The 16,734-nt window shown below is 36.4% G+C and overlaps 1 protein-coding gene, 1 long non-coding RNA gene and 1 pseudogene across 16 annotated transcripts in view; 2 read left to right on the top strand and 1 right to left on the bottom strand.

Annotated features, from left to right (window-relative positions):
• The window catches only part of LOC126592402 (acyl-coenzyme A oxidase 4, peroxisomal-like), a 166,094-nt pseudogene that overhangs the window by 36,621 nt on the left and 112,739 nt on the right, over positions 1–16,734 (bottom strand).
• The window catches only part of LOC126592389 (probable LRR receptor-like serine/threonine-protein kinase At3g47570), a 52,854-nt gene that overhangs the window by 5,791 nt on the left and 30,329 nt on the right, over positions 1–16,734 (top strand). Inside the window, exon 2 of one of the 2 annotated variants that reach the window (XM_050258073.1) lies at positions 1,633–2,930. The exons of the other annotated variant lie outside the window; for it this stretch is intronic. Within the exon in view, the coding sequence (XP_050114030.1) occupies positions 1,633–2,930 (1,298 nt within the window). The remainder of the gene's footprint in view (positions 1–1,632; positions 2,931–16,734) is intronic. 2 annotated transcript variants of the gene reach the window in all.
• LOC126592414 (uncharacterized) lies at positions 7,700–16,534 on the top strand. Of its 14 annotated transcripts, none has more exons than XR_007612628.1 (14): positions 7,701–7,952; positions 8,428–8,522; positions 9,047–9,166; positions 9,286–9,764; positions 10,454–10,498; positions 11,375–11,465; positions 11,848–11,888; positions 12,262–12,370; positions 13,111–13,222; positions 13,663–13,931; positions 14,375–14,433; positions 14,740–15,021; positions 15,243–15,432; positions 16,044–16,534. It is a non-coding gene; the product is annotated as an uncharacterized LOC126592414 (long non-coding RNA). The 14 variants fall into 14 exon arrangements; XR_007612623.1 differs by having other exon boundaries at positions 11,320–11,465; positions 11,848–11,900; XR_007612616.1 differs by having other exon boundaries at positions 7,702–7,952; positions 11,320–11,465.

Genomic DNA, 16,734 nt, shown 5'->3' with positions numbered 1-16,734 from the left:
AATGTTAAAAGGAAATGAAAATAAGTAAAAGAAGGATTGACTAGAACCCCTTAATTTTTTAGTGTCATTCCAAATTGGTCTCAACCTTTTTAAACATTCCAAATAAGTATCCAACTTATAAAAAATGTCACATCCGTTAAGCCATAGTTAATTTTTCAAACATATATTATGTTCAAAATCCACCAATTGGGTATATCATGGTCAACATTAATATTGGTTGCCTCAAAATTTGAATTTCAAATATAGATTATGTAAATATGGAATCCAATGAACAAAAAAATATTGAATTGAATCGAAAATGGACCCAAATTGAAACTATATTAGGAGGACAATTTTCTAACAAAGAAGAGGATTAAGAAGTCATATAAAGTTTCAAGGAGTTTGTTTCTGCTCATTTGATTTCCTCATACTCCGATTATTGGCTCGTAAAGCTTTCAGTTCTTCTTTGCGGGTGGTAAAGATGGTAGTGGCCGCATCATGACAGTTCATACCATTTTAGCAACCTCCACGACCTTCTTCTTGATGTTGGCGGTTAGAGTTGTAGGGTGGAGTTAGTGGTTTTGTGTTAGGTTTGGAGGTGATGGCATGATGGGGCGGGTGGTGGTCGTTCGCTGGTGGATGCTATGCTTTTATGACCTTCTATTGATTTTGGAGACAAAGTAACTCCTAGATAATTTAACATAGTTTTAACTAGGGCTTAACGGATGTGACATTTTCAGTAGGTTGAGTAATTGTTTGAAATGTTTAAAAAAGTTGAGACCAATTTAGAATGACACTAACACGCTAAGGGATTTTAGGTACGTAATCCATAAAAGAAATGGCCCACTGAAATAAAATAAAATAAAATGAAAAAACAGTAATTATGATGAAAAAGTCTGCAAATTCTCTCACTTTCCTCTTCCAACGTGGTTACTGATGCCCGCCAAAACCACCTCATGAATGTTGGCAGTCTGTCAAATTTATGGCCGGAATTCACATCACTTACCGCCAAAACTGAGTTGAGGTTTTGATGTGATTAAATGGAATGAAGAATGGCTTTAAGTGAGTTAACAACGTTTAAGAGTGGAGTTAGTAATGGACAAGTGTTAAACTCTAGGAGAGGCCATCAAGAGGTCAAACATTGTTTGCTGCAAAAGATTGAACTCAGAGTTGGGAGTCTTCCACCAACTCCAAGTCACCGTTTGGGTGCAATTTCAAAATTCTCCTCAAACTGATGAAATGAAATGATAGAACATAATGTCTTAGTGGATGTTATCATGGATAGCAAAGACTAAGAAATGAATTATCTGCTAGCAAGTATCACACTAAGGAAAAAAAATCAATTATCTTCTCTTTCGTGCTTTTGTGCAAAATAAACTTTGGTTTTCTGGTTTTCCATTTGTCTTTGAACAATGATGGAGCATTCACGTACCATTCGTAATCTGGTTTTGTTGAAATTCCTACATGGCTTCATTCTCTTACTTTTGTGCATGATAAGCACATGTCCAGAATCTGCTGCATTTCTCGACCCTACCCTGCTTGGAAACAAATCTGATCGCTTGGCTTTGCTAGACTTCAAGAAAAGAATAACCGAAGATCCCCTCAGTGTCATGAGCTCGTGGAATCATTCCATCCACTTCTGCAATTGGGTAGGCATTACATGCCACCGTGCCACCCAAAGAGTCTTGATTCTGGACCTGGAAGATAAACAATTGGTAGGCTCCATTCCACCTTCCATTGGGAATCTTACTCTTCTAGTTGAAATAAGCTTGGGAATTAACAAATTTCATGGTGAAATTCCCCAAGAACTGGGTCGTCTACGTACCCTGGAAAGTCTCAACCTGTCTTTCAATTCTTTAGGCGGAAAAATTCCGACTAATATGTCCCACTGTACACAACTAAGAGTTTTCGATCTTGTTTCCAATAAGATTATTGGGTCGATTCCACACCAACTCAGTTCGTGGTTGAGTTTAACTGTTCTACATCTTACTGCTAATAATCTTAGTGGAACCATCCCAGATTGGATAGGAAACTTTTCTTCTTTGAGGAGTCTTAGACTTAGCCTCAACAATTTTCAAGGAAGCATACCAAATGAGCTCGGGCATATAACAACCTTGAAGATATTCGCAGTTGGGCAGAATAATTTGTCTGGTATGCTCCCTTCTTCAATTTATAATATTTCTTCCATATACAAGTTCGGTGTTGCCAAAAACCAAGTACATGGAGAGCTACCACCAAATCTCGGCATCTTGCTTCCTAATCTCGTAGTATTTTTATGTGGTATGAACAATTTCACAGGAAATATTCCTGTATCAATTTCAAATGCTTCTAGACTTCAGGTGATTGATTTTGGTTCAAATGACTTCACGGGGACAATCCCTGGAGAAAGTCTTGGAAGCTTGCAAAGCTTAATTTGGCTAAACTTTGCAGACAATCGACTGGGAAATGGAAAACTTGGTGATTTGAGTTTTCCCAATTTCTTGACTAATTGTACCAGTCTTCAAGAATTGGGTCTTAGCTATAATCGTTTTGGGGGAGAAATCCCGAGATCCATAGCCAACCTTTCAACCCAACTACAAGTTCTTTATCTAGGGTTTAATTTGTTACATGGAAGCCTCCCAAACGACATTGGAAATCTTATAAACCTCATCGATCTAGATGTGTCTCATAACTATCTGGCGGGTGTTGTCCCTGAAGAAATTGGGAAGCTCGAGAAGATGGAGATACTAGATTTGCATGCTAACAAAATTTCTGGGCCAATTCCATCTTCCCTTGGTAATATAACTTCATTGATAGAGCTCTACATGGATGGAAACAGTTTTGAGGGAAGTATACCTCCAAGTCTTGGAAACTGCCAGAACCTGTTACTACTTTATCTCTATAATAACAATCTAACGGGCAACATACCTCAAAAGCTTATAGAGCTTTCAAACCTTTCAATTAGTTTGGACCTGTCTGAAAATTATTTGACTGGTTCCTTGCCAAGTAATGTGGGTGATTTGGTGCATCTCACAATGCTAGATGTATCAAACAACAAGTTAACAGGTGAAATCCCCAGCACCATTGGCAGTTGTACTAGTTTGGAGGGCTTGTACTTGGACAACAACAAATTTGAAGGAACAATTCCGCAGTCTCTTAAAGATTTAAGGGGCTTGGAAAAACTTGACATTTCAAGCAATAACTTATCCGAGCAGATTCCTGTATTCATAGGTAAGCTTAGAGCACTTGAGTATCTCAATCTTTCGTATAATGATTTTGAAGGTGAGTTGCCTAAAGAAGGAATTTTTTCAAATGTCAGTGGTGTCTCAGTTCTTGGAAATCATAGGCTCTGTGGTGGCATCCCACAATTACATCTACCTGCATGCCCCAAAAATAAACACCATTCATCTCGAGGACTTTCCTCAAAAGTAGTCATCCCTATATCTTGCGCACTTGCATTCATAATTGCTCTATCATGCTTCTTCGGTGCTCGTTCAATGCTGAAAAAGTCAAGAGATGGACTTGTAACTTCACGTTCTTATAAGGATTGGAAATCAGGTGTTTCCTACTCACAACTTGTTGAATCGACTAACGGTTTCTCTGTGGATAATTTGATTGGTTCGGGAAGTTTTGGTTCTGTTTATAAAGGGGTAATTCCTAGCGATGGAACGATAGTTGCTATTAAGGTATTAAACCTTCAACAAGAAGGAGCGTCCAAGAGTTTCAATGATGAATGCAAAGCTTTAAGAAGTGTCAGGCACCGAAATCTTCTCAAGATCATAACTGCATGCTCGAGCATTGATAATCATGGTAGAGACTTCAAAAGTCTAGTCTTCGAGTTCATGCCAAATGGAAGTCTTGACTCGTGGTTGCATCCTAGAGATGAGGAGCAATCTCCAAGTATGAGATTGAATTTTATGCAAAGATTGAACATAGCCATTGATGTTGCTTCTGCGTTAGATTATCTCCACAACCATTGTGAAACGTCCATTGTTCATTGTGATTTAAAGCCGAGCAATGTACTTCTTGATGAAGACATGGTAGCCCATGTTGGGGACTTTGGTTTAGCAACGTTCCTCTTGGAAGCATCTAATGATCCTTCCCTCAATCAAACAATGTCATCGCAACTAAAGGGTTCTATAGGTTACATTGCTCCGGGTATGAGATTCCATCATTCTAATTTCTTTTTTCAGTTCTTATTAACTTATTACTAAAAACCAACTAATTAAATTCTATTTATTAAAGATATACTATTGACTCTTTTTCCTGGAAACAAGTAACATTAATCTGAAATAAGATATCAATTTTAATAGTCAATTGCATGTGACATCTTATTGCCTACATGTATGTCATGGCAGAGTACGGCATGGGAGGCCAAGTTTCCATATTGGGAGATGTTTACAGCTACGGGATACTCTTGCTAGAAATGTTCACAGGAAAAACACCTACTGATGACATGTTCATCGAAGGTCTAAGCATTTACGAATTCGCAGCCTTGGCTTTGCCCGACCATGTCATGGATGTTGTTGACCCTTCATTGCTCCTCGACCTCGAAGCTAATGGTAGTGTTAACAATGACAGATACGAAAGGAATGCGCTGCCCAGACGTAACAATCGTGGAGTGGTGAAAGCAAAAAAGGTAGAGGAATGCTTGTTTGCTGTGATGCAGATCGGACTCTCCTGTTGTGCAGTATCACCAAGGGAGCGGATGCTTCTGAATATGGTTGTTAGAAAAATGAGTGCAATTAGAGACTCGTACCTCAAAGTTCAAGAAGGCTAAAGAAGGACAAAGATATGCTGCTTGTTGTTTTTCTTTTCTTGTTTTCTCTACTTTTCCTACCATCGCTTTGAACCTTGCCTCTTTTATATTTGCGTTTGTTTTAAATAGACAAAGTTTTCATTTGTATGACTTGAAGCTTTCAAATTCTTAATTTGTGTGGAGCTATTTGTAATTGTCTTGGTTATGTCAATCCTGTTTAGAATCTGATAAACTCAATGCTTAAGCAGTTTAGAACATTTCAATCTCATATTTCTTCCCATATGGTTGCATGTGCTACACAAGTTTTGTTGGAATTTTTTTGTTGTAGCATGTGGGTTATGGTTGTGACGAAGGATGAAAGATTGCTTCAAGGCACGTATAAATATGATGTCTTTCATACTCTATTCGCCCCCACATACAATATGCAAAAGGGATATGCGAATAAGCCTTGTGGATACAGTTAAGCCTGACATTACGTCTATTGTTTGTCAAAGTTTTGCACACTCCTAAAATAAAGCCCAAACACTCAAAGAGATAGACAAGAATGATCAAGATTTAACTAGAAACTAATACTGCAAATTTAGTATCTAGGCTTTCAGTATTTCAAATAATAGGAGTATAAAGATAATTCTCACTTTTTTTTGTCTCCTCTCTAACCTTGATATCGCTTACATGAATTTCTAAATTGTGTCGTGTTCTCTCTAAAACATTTGCTTGAGTTGATATTATAGGCAAATGAATAATCTATTAGCAGGTCATGTTTCGCTTAGCTTCAGGAAATCATTTTGTTTTGTTCATCATTGAGGCTTAGCCAATATTACGATCAGATATTTTTCTTAGGAAACTTGCTTGTTACTGCTTGTATGTTTGACGGTTGTACTTTCTCGTTCGATATGTTTCCAACCTACTCTCATTCTGTGGCTAGCCTAGTTAAGGAATTAATGACTTCCATAATTCTCACTCGTAATCTTTGTATGTGGCATCTATGGATGTTTGAACTCCTCGGTGTTCTTGGAGCTTTGTTAATCCAATTTCATGTGATTTAAGATTCAGTAGATGGACTTGGCATTTCATTTTTATCTTCTACTGAAATTGTGAAATGGATGTATGAATTGGGAACTCCATGCTAAAGATTTGCTCAGCAAGTCGACGCTATACTCTTTAAAAATTTTCAAAATCTCAATTAAGTACACCCCGCTTAATGATTTTGGCTAGGTAGTGTGTCCTACCCTTTGCTCCCGAGTCCGATCCCTTCCCGCGAGATTAGGGTAGTCAAAAGAAAAGACCCATTACTATGCGATTCAAAACTTATGGTCTACAAATGAACACCTTTGTTAGGGAATGTGAAGAGTCATATAAGTGTGAATTTACAAAAATATTATTCACATCTCTTCTTAAGAACATAGATCATTTGCGCGAGCGAGATTATTGGAAAACATATATTTCAATATGTATGTATGTGTATAATACGTTTTTAGTACATTAGAGTTGTTAAATGTATATTTCAACGAAACATTATGACGTATACGAAAAACAAAAGCACACAAATTTACTAACGAGGATAAATAATTAACAAATAGTTTCATTGTTGGTCGCCACACAAGTTCAAACCTCATTGGATTTCCCACTTCAAGCATAAAAGAATTGAGACTTGTTGAGTTGTTGAGGTGATAAGAAGGTATAAATTCGTTTTAAAACAATTGGAAGCGTTTTTAGAGAAAATGTTTGGTTTTTAGTTAAAATGGTCTCTGAAATTAGCATAACCCCTCACTTTGGTCCATATGATTTATAATCGATAGAAATGATCCATAAAATTGCTCATCGTCAATCATTATGGTCATTTCGTGAAAAACCTCAATTAAATTGCAGGTATTTTTGTCAAATCAACCCCTCCACTAAAATTAGTGGTTTCTTCAATTTCCCTGAGATTTTGCACAGAAAACCAAAATAATTGCCGGTTGACAATCACATGGATTACTTTTATTGATTTTAAATCTCAAATGACCATTTTGGTTAAAAAACCACAATGTTTTTGAGTTCTAAAAGTACGTGAAGTACTTTTTTAGGGTTTACTTGTTTTTTTTACTAAAAACTGTTTTCAAATATATTTTCACTAAAAACACTTTTAGTTATTTGAAAATCACTTCTAAATGAGTTTTTTTTTTATCTTTGTGCCACATAGAAGCCACCACAACCATCATTGGCTGGTCAAAAATGCCAATGGTCACTTGCAGTAGTTGGTACACGTCATGAACCAATTTTCTCAATTCAAGCAGCGCAGCAGCTTGTTTGCTGAACATTTATCATGGCAACCAAATTCTCCCATCACTAAAAGTCAAGGCAAATTTGTCACCTACCCTTCAACTTCACTGCAATCAGCAATCGCTTGGAGCTGCCCCCCACTTTATTATTTTCTCCCGTCATCACACACGCTAGTGACTAGTTTACTGACTAGGACTGGGAAACAGATTGAGATCAAGTTCAAGTTAGTCTAACTAGTGATACGATGAAGCAATGTTGATCTTCATTTGTAAGTTCGAGGTTCCGGGTTTGATTCACATTAATAGCGAGAACATATTCATTATGGTCATTTCGTGAAAAACCTCAATTAAATTGCAGGTATTTTTGTCAAATCAACCCCTCCACTTGAATTAGTGGTTTCTTCAATTTCCCTGATATTTTGCACAGAAAACCAAAATAATTGCCGGTTGACAATCACATGGATTACTTTTATTGATTTTAAATCTCAAATGACCATTTTGGTTAAAAAACCACAATGTTTTTGAGTTCTAAAAGTACGTGAAGTACTTTTTTAGGGTTTACTTGTTTTTTTTACTAAAAACTGTTTTCAAATATATTTTCACTAAAAACACTTTTAGTTATTTGAAAATTACTTTAGTCTAAAGAAAGCATTGCAATTGGCACTGTTTCTTACTGTTCATTGTACCTGATTTCAGTTTATTTACAAGATTGCCACCGCCTCTTCAGTTTCGGATTGAAAATTTTGATTTATTTACGAAATTACCACCCTTCAGCGTGCACGTTTCGAGCATCGTAGAAAGCAAACCCGACTTTTGTTCTAGAGATCTCTTCGACGACAAACCCATGTTGCTCCAGAGCTCTTCAACGACAAAGTCGATTCGGCGCCTCACCGTCGCACACCTCGCCTTCCCCTCGCCGTCGCACACCTCGCCTTACCTCGCCGCCGCACTCCTTACCAGAACTCGAATCAATGGTAACGTGCCAATTGTATATATATTTTTGTCGATTTTTATCATTATTCTGGAAATTAGGGTTTGATCTAAATTTGGTGTGGCTGTGCTCTGCAACACGATTGACGATTTCGATGTCGGCTTCGTGAGATCTCTTCGATCTTTGCTCCCAATTTCTGTAAATTTGGGGTTTCTTGGGGTATAATGTTTTCAAATTCTGTTACTTATTGGATGTGAAGATCTAATTCAATTTGGTGATTAATATAATTAGATTGTATTAAATTTTTCTTGATTTTGTAGAATTTTACGTTTTAATTTGTGGGTTTTGGAGAATTCTTCATTAAATTTCTGGTTTCTTTTGATGTGAGATTTAGTTAATTTTTGTAGCTTTTGTAAAATTCTTCGATTAACTTTTTTTGTTTTGTTCTCTTTTCTTTTTAGCAAGTTATGGAACCAACTAAAGATCAATTAACTTATAACTGATTCTTCTCTCTTCAGGTTCATGGATTGTTAAGCAGAGTGTGGGAAAGAAAGGGTGCCTCACTGGTTAGGCACTTGAAATCAATTATTTCCATCGGAAGAACTACTTGGAGGTAATGTTGAAGAAATAATTATTAAAGTACATTAAAAATTGTAACTTGCGTTTTGATATTCTATTACTCCACATGCTAAATCTGCTTGGACATTGAATGATGGAGGAGCTGGTTTCTTTTTTACTTAGGGAGTGTGGGATGAGATTTAAATGTGTGCCTCTCATGATTTGCATAAACATAACTTGGATATGAAAGTATAAGATATCATGAATCATATGTTATTTTCTAATTTGGATACATTATGTGAATTATTGCTTCTTTAGAAAAGATTAAGGAAGGTGGGTTCATCATGGGATTTAAGTTTTAACAATACAACTTCTTAAAATTGAGTAAATGCTCGCATTTGATAGAACTTTGAAGATGGATTTTCAGGTTCAAATTTTGGTTGTGTATTGGTACTGTGGAGTTTTTACTTTTATTTTATTTGTGTGTATGGTTGGGAATGAGGTATCTGAAAATTTTGGAGAAAAATTAGTGGCTATTGTTTACTTGCAAAGTCTGTAACTTTCTTTTAGCTTTTGCAGGACGTTTGGGAGCAAGCTGAAATTGATATCATTGAGCACAAGACAAGAATAAGCCTCCATTTCCATCCCCTAAAAGCAGCATAAGAAAATTAAACAAGCATTTTCATACAGCTGGAGGCTGTAAGTTGTTTATGTTTTTCCAATTATTACTTATTTGATAATATTTTGTTTTTCTGGTTTCACTCTATTTACGGACTTACCATTCACTAAGGATTTCAGCTGGGCTTTTTTCTTTTCAGATTTAGTTGTATGGGCTTTTGCGGGTTTGGGCTGTGACTGGGTTGGTGGGTTTTGTTTGTGGTTGGGTTTTTCAGATGGATGGCGCCACGGGCAGGCCTAGCCTGCAACGATGCCAGCGAGAAGAGATGGGAAGAGATGGGAGGTGTCGTGTGATGCGAGAGAGAAGAGAGAGAGGAGTCGTCCGATGGCAGATAAGAGAGAGGGGTCGTGCGATGCCAGAGAGAAGAGAGAGCAGGACTCCTGGAAGGAAAAATTGGAGGAGAGAGGGAGGGGTAGGATGAGCAATGCAATAGGTAGGGCTGCCCGGAATTTGGGTTTTGTTTTTTCTTGGTGAGGTATGCTTAGAGAAGCGGTGAGGCATGAAGGGACGCCTAAACCGAGGGTTGGTTTCAGAGATTTGGTTCCAACTGGAAGCTATCTCTGCAAGCATTGATGAGGATTTCTCCCAGCTGGCAGCTTCAATTCCTTTCAAATCTAGGTGTCCCTTTTGAACCGAATTTTCCCTTATTTCACTGCTTCTGGTTTGAACCTGCTTAGGAACCTGTTTTTTTTTCCTGCTTTATTTTTCTGTCTGGTTCTGGTTCGGTTATTCAACTTTTAGTTGGGAGTGCAAGATATGTTTTTAAATTATTAAATTGGGACAGAAAAACAGATATTTTGTGCTGCTTTCTTCACTGTCTGATAATACCACTTCCTCTTCATTTCTCTTTTTCTTCCTGTTGTGTTGGTCTTTTAGTGTTATAGCTTCTCTGCAGAAATCAAACTGTATGCAATTTGTCCCTTTTTGTTCATTACCCTATTATTTGTTTCCCCTTTCTGTGGTTCGCAGCGACTGTGATCATTTCCTAACAAATGTATGGAGCTGTGTTCTTTTTGGTGGGGAATTATGGTTGGTGATGTTAACAATGGATCGAGTCTTTCTGTTTGGTGTGATTATATCGTTGAACAAGCATGGTTTTAAAGTGGATGCAGATGACAATTTTGTTTGCACGAGAAAATGGTTGAGTTAGTGGTTTTTAATCGTTTAATTGTTGTGCCTTTGCTATGATCCCTGTTCCAGCGGTGTTTGATTGGTGCAAATAGATTTTCATTGTTATTTCTTAGCTGTTATTTTCGTTGCTGTTCTGTGAGTTAGTGTTAATGGCTTTGCTGTGTTGCGATTTTCAGGAACTTGGATCATTGGACAGAGAACTTGGCCCATTGGCTTTTGAGGTATATTTATTTGCGGTTGTTATGGTGGAATGTGCAATCGTTATGTCTTAAGTTGAGCCTGGTTCTTTAATAAAAACAACCAAATGTATTGACTTTTGCATGTGTTTTGCGTGAGAACACCAAGTTGTGATGTGTTCGTTGTTGTAAACATTATCAGCAACTTTGGCTTTTCATGTGTTCGCATGATAAAAATGGCTAATATATTGAGTTTGAAAATAAGGGTTTGGGGTTCACTGTCTTTCCATGTGTATAATTTTACCCCTTTTTCGTTTCTTTATAATTTCAATTATCTTTCAGCAACCTAATCACTAAGCTTATTAAATTCATTGACCAGGTGATTTTGGATTCAATCCAGAAGTTCCTAATTCTCAGATTGTGTTGTATGTTCCTTTGTGGTAGTGAGATTGGTAAATCATTGCATTTTACTAAAGTATTTGACCTGCGTGTTCTGAACTTTTGAGCTCATTTCGTCTCTAAAATGTCCTCTTGGAGCTCTTACTGTGATTGTTCTTCTATTTCTTTTATTCAAAATGTTTTACATTTCTCATTTAATTGGTGCGCCATGCTCTACTTCAGTTTGTATGTTTTTTTAATTTTTCGGTTATCATTTGCCATCTCGCTTCAGTTTAAGTGGTCCTTTCACCTTAGTTTATTAGACCACAGCAGATGTTATTATGAGACCATTATATTGTAATTGATTCTGATGACGGAGGTTTATCGGAGATGAAGGCTAATGCTTAAGCTTTCAGTGGTTAATATCTCTTGAAACTTTTGATTTCATTTATCTTATTGACCTTTTCTCTCTTTTTTTCTCTCAACAGTTGGGATGAATGGGTAGGGTTGGATCGTCTGATGAAAAACACTGACGAGAATAAGAAGAAGCATGAGTACCTCAACCAGAAACAGAGAACAGACAAGAATGCAAAGCTAATACACACAACACATACTAAACTAAGAAGTTATCATGGTTGGGTTTATCATCTTTTAACATTTCTTTTGTTGTTGCCCAATCATGAAATTTGGATTTATTCTTGAATGTTAGATGTAGGGTGTGTAATTCTGGCATGTGACATGAACCATCCTATTTTTGGGCGAGCTTTGAGGTTTAACGGTCATACCCTTCATAGGGGTAAATATAATGGATATGGGATACTGAAAAAGTAACAATGTAGTTAACTAATTTACCAACATGCATTCTTCATTTATGATCATAACTTGAATACGGTTCTTGAATTAGGATGCCAAGAGGTTAGGTACTGAAAATATATCCTGTTTTATTAACTTCTCTTGCAATTTGAAAGTGTATATAATCTGCATTGTTCTTACTGTTGGTATGAAATTATGTAAAGCGTCAAGAGGGAAGAAGCGAAAGAATGACTCTGTCTGTAAGGTATACCTCCAGGTCATTATACATATCTCTCTGTTCATATTATTTCCTTTTCATTCTTGCTAAATTATTGGGTTATTATATTTGTGTACAGATATTAGTGTATTTGTTAATTGGATTTTGATAATTGGAGTTCAAATATTACATTGTTATAGAGATACCAATTTCTCATATGATTGCAATTTGAAAGTAGATATGTGTTATTTGATTTAATCACAAAATTTGTATCCCTTTAGCTAATAGTATGTTCATTTGCTGAACTGGGTTGGCTTTAGTTTTAGGTTTTATTATGCGGTATGCAGTTGGTCAGTTCTTCAACATATTCTCAATTTAGAACGAGAGAAACTAATGATTCTTCTGAATGAAAATGTTTCAGATGGGTTTCTGTAATGCGAATTTCGTGAGGTTCATAACACTGATTTGATTCTCTCATAAGAAAGGATCTCCTCTCTGGCTTTCTAGGCCAAGTTGTCGAAGCTCTCTCTGTAAGTAATTTCTCACCCTTTTCTTCATATTTACCCCCATCGTAGTAAAATCGGATTTCTTTGGTTAAATTGATTGCGCCAATCAGTTCATTTGCTTTCAATTTCTTAATTCTCTGCTTCGTTGCTGGGAAAGTGTGGGCAAAATGATTTAAATTTACTTCCTTTTATGTTTTCAACTTCAATCTTCGTAGTAATTGTACCTAAATGAGCTGACTTTTGTTACAGTTTTTGTGGAATTCCATCTTCTATCTGTTATCTGATTGATCTAATTGATTTAAAATGTATATAAAAAGTGACTTGATTTTTGTTTTTTGCTCTGTTGACTTCTGAACTGTTTAATTGGATTCATTATCGAAAAAGCTGATTTTTTATTATATTTATTTATTTATTTTTAAAGAAAAATGATTCTTGAAAGCACAATGTTGATGGGTTTTTATTGCCCATTTCAAAGACTGATAAATTGACTTTTGGGGGAACATGCCTAGCACTTTTTTCCTGTGCTGATTTGAGCTGCAAATGTATGAGGGTTGGTCTGAATTGACGAGCATAGATTTTGCGTAAGCAAATGTATACTAATTTAGGATTTTGAGCATTGTGGTGGTATGATCTCATGATAAAATGTCCAAGAATATATGATTTTTTATTCTTTTGATTCAGTATCATGACTCAGTTGCAAAGCACTAAACATTGTAGTTAAATACTTGCATGCTAATGGTTTGGTGTAATGGTAACTCATTTAGAGAGAGAAAGTGGCAGCAGTAGTGGGGAAGGAAGAAGGACCATTCATGTTTCTGTTATCATTTCTGCCATTCGAAACTCTGGGGTTTGGCTTTGGCTCCGTTAGCTGTTGAGGTAATTATTAATTTTTTTTCTTCAGTATTTGGTAGTTTGATCATATGGGTTTCACTACTCAACCCTTCTCTACCATTACGAACAGGTTCACTTTTTAGGGTGGGTAATTTTGTGGTTTGAAAATTATGTGTTAGAAGTGTTAAGTTTGGGCTTAGAAATGGGTTTTCTGTTAAAATTTCATTTTTGTGATTTTGGGGGTTTTGTTTCAAGCAATCTCATCCTTTCAATAGGACTTTTTCCAAATTTTATTGGTGGGTGTTGGGTGCTTTTGAATTTGGTGAAATTTGTGATTTGTCAGTGCTTCAATGGTGTTTTGGAATGATTGGTATTTTGGTGTCAAATGCAACTAATTATGCGGATCTTAAATTGTAGATATCTAAGAGTGACAAATGCAACTAATTATGTGGATCTTAATTTGATGATTCATTTCTTTCACTCAGTTTGTCACGAAATGAGTTCAACCATGGATTCGTATACATTGAAGTCTACATCAGATTTGTCTGCTCTCTGACCTGATTGAGTGAGGGAGGAGGGATAGAGCGCATAGAGAATATGACGGAAATTGAGGAGGAAGCCCATGCTTGCAGAGAGTTAGTGAGATCTGAAGCCCATGCCTGGATGAACTCATTTAATTTGAGCACACAGAGCTCAAATCTGGTGTTCAAAAATAAGGCGGAGGCCACGAAGTTCTCAAATCCAAGATGAAAAGGTATAATCCACGCCTCTGCAACTATTTGTGTCCTTGATATATATATGCCATTAGTTGTTAATTATATTTTTGGTCTGTGTCTATTCCCTCTATTCTCATCCTCCCCTCCCGCATCCCATCTTTGTCGTTGCCCATATTCTTCTCTGTGAATCAATGTCAATGTTTAATTTTCATGGGCGGTGCAAAAAAATTTTGGACTTTTTGTGATCCCACAACCCCACCCCCACATATAATTGGCTTTAAAGGGTTCTGGGTTCTATTATTTTATTATTTGTTTCTCTCTTTTGGACCAAAAGGGAGATTCTGTTCATTATTTAAAAGTATTATTAATTTTTTTTAGAAATTTGAAAGATTGTTTCAAACATTGATATATAAAAGCAGTGCAGTTTGGCTTTATTTCTTCTGATATATTCTCTCTTGCTCTCTTCAAAATCCCACAACAGTGTTTGGAGTTGGAGGCTTTTGCTCTGTTGGGTTTTTTTCCAATAACAAGAGCCGAAAGGTATTCCCTTTTCATATTCTTCTCTCTCAATTTCTTTAGGGTTAATTCAATTTTCTTATGCTATTTACAGTGGTGCTTTTTAGGGTTTAACTATTTGATTTCACAGATTCATTACAAACACAGTAAATAGTACATTTTAAATTCGTATTTCATAACTTGGTTGCTTGATAACAGAGTAAATAGTTACATTTTAAATTCATATTTCATAACAAGTAAATAGTTACATTTTAAGTCGTCGGCTCTGTATCCTTTTTGGTCAGTTTTGTTTTAATCTCATAATCTATGTTTCTTTATCTCAATCATCAGTGGTATCTGGTTTGCAAGAAATTGAGGATAGGATAAGAGAAGTGGAAGTGAGCCTGGTGCGAGAGGGTCTTATCTCAAAGACTCAGAGAAGGCTGAGATGTATAAGAAGCACAAGGAAATCCCTGAAGTTTATACTGTTGAGAGGCTGGCTAAGGATTATAGGATTATAAGGCAGAGAGTGCATGCTATGCTTTGGCTTAAAGAGCTTGAGGGGGAAGAGGAGAAAAAGCTTGGTCGTCCTTTAGATGATTCTGTTGAGCTCCTGCTTGACACCTGCCCAGAGTAAGATATCAATTCACAAGCATTACTTCTATTATATACAATGGGTCCTGTAGTTCTAATAATTTTGTAATGATATCAATATTCTGTGCATACTTCATACTGATGGTAAAGGTTTCATGCTGCGTTAATTGTAGTCGCAAATTTATAAGCTTAGTGGTGCTTGGCTGATCTAATAGCCAGATTTTATTTCTCATAGTGCATAACTCCTTTCCTCTTTTCAGATTTTTTAATTCTCATGACCGCGAATTCCACGTGGTATCCCTTACCTACAAACCTGATTTCAAGGTTATGCCAGAGGGTTGGGACGATACCACCGGAGATTTGGATGAAGTTCATTGTGAAATCTCAAAGAAAGAAAATGAAATGCTCTATCAAGAGTTTGTCCAGAGAATGAACTTCAACAAAATGAAAGTAAGTTCCATAATCCTGACTTTTCCATGAGAAAAGAAAGCAATCCAACATTAATAATTAAGAAAAAAGCATAGTTCTATACTACAAAGTGTTACTGTTACGTCTCTCATTATTATTAGCTTTTCTTTCTCTTTGTTCATATTTTTGTCTTCGAGGATGAATCATTGGAAGCATATATGTTTTTCCATCATGCTTTTCTTTTTCCCACTAAAGTGGCATCAATAGTTATTGTATTTCTCCTCTGCATACCTCTTTATACGAACAACTGATGGACTTTGCGGTGTACAAGCAAACTGGTTATGAGAGTATTAAGTGGGTTTCTGTAAGACAAGGTGATAGATTAGCAAGTCTTAACTCAGTTTCTTCCTACTAATTGTGCAATGTCTTTACATGTTAGCTTAGTTGAATGTATATAAAAGTCAAGTTGTTTATCTTATCGATCTCATTCACTTATGTGCCCCTTTGTTCATTCATGATTGTGTTGAATTTGTTCAAGTTTAATGTGTTTTATTCATGTAGTTACGCCTGAAACAGTGGTTCCCGCCGCAACGCGCGGGCTTATTTTCTAGTCACTTCTAAATGAGTTTTTTTTTTATCTTTGTGCCACATAGAAGCCACCACAACCATCATTGGCTGGTCAAAAATGCCAATGGTCACTTGCAGTAGTTGGTACACGTCATGAACCAATTTTCTCAATTCAAGCAGCGCAGCAGCTTGTTTGCTGAACATTTATCATGGCAACCAAATTCTCCCATCACTAAAAGTCAAGGCAAATTTGTCACCTACCCTTCAACTTCACTGCAATCAGCAATCGCTTGGAGCTGCCCCCCACTTTATTATTTTCTCCCGTCATCACACACGCTAGTGACTAGTTTACTGACTAGGACTGGGAAACAGATTGAGATCAAGTTCAAGTTAGTCTAACTAGTGATACGATGAAGCAATGTTGATCTTCATTTGTAAGTTCGAGGTTCCGGGTTTGATTCACATTAATAGCGAGAACATATTATTTTTTGTGTTGAGTTTAATATTTAGGAAGTGGTTGACCCATTGTGTGGCCTAAACCACCCACTTAAATGCAATATAATGTTGTATCCAAAAAGTTCTTTTAGCCCCCCTCCCTTAGAATAGATTATCCCCTTTAGATGAATCTTTCATGCAACAGAAATACTACCTCAAGTAAATTGTATACTATTGAATGGAAGAACAATATGGTTAACCGCTATCCAACTCAATAGTGGTCTGTTTACTTACCAAGAACGAGAATGCAAAGTATGAGTATAATTCTCACTCCTGACATCA

This window comes from Malus sylvestris, chromosome 12 (assembly GCF_916048215.2).
Source record: "Malus sylvestris chromosome 12, drMalSylv7.2, whole genome shotgun sequence".
NCBI classification, from domain to species: domain Eukaryota; kingdom Viridiplantae; phylum Streptophyta; class Magnoliopsida; order Rosales; family Rosaceae; genus Malus; species Malus sylvestris.
Note: the sequence above shows the minus strand (reverse complement) of the source record. Positions and strands in the feature narration are given on the sequence as shown.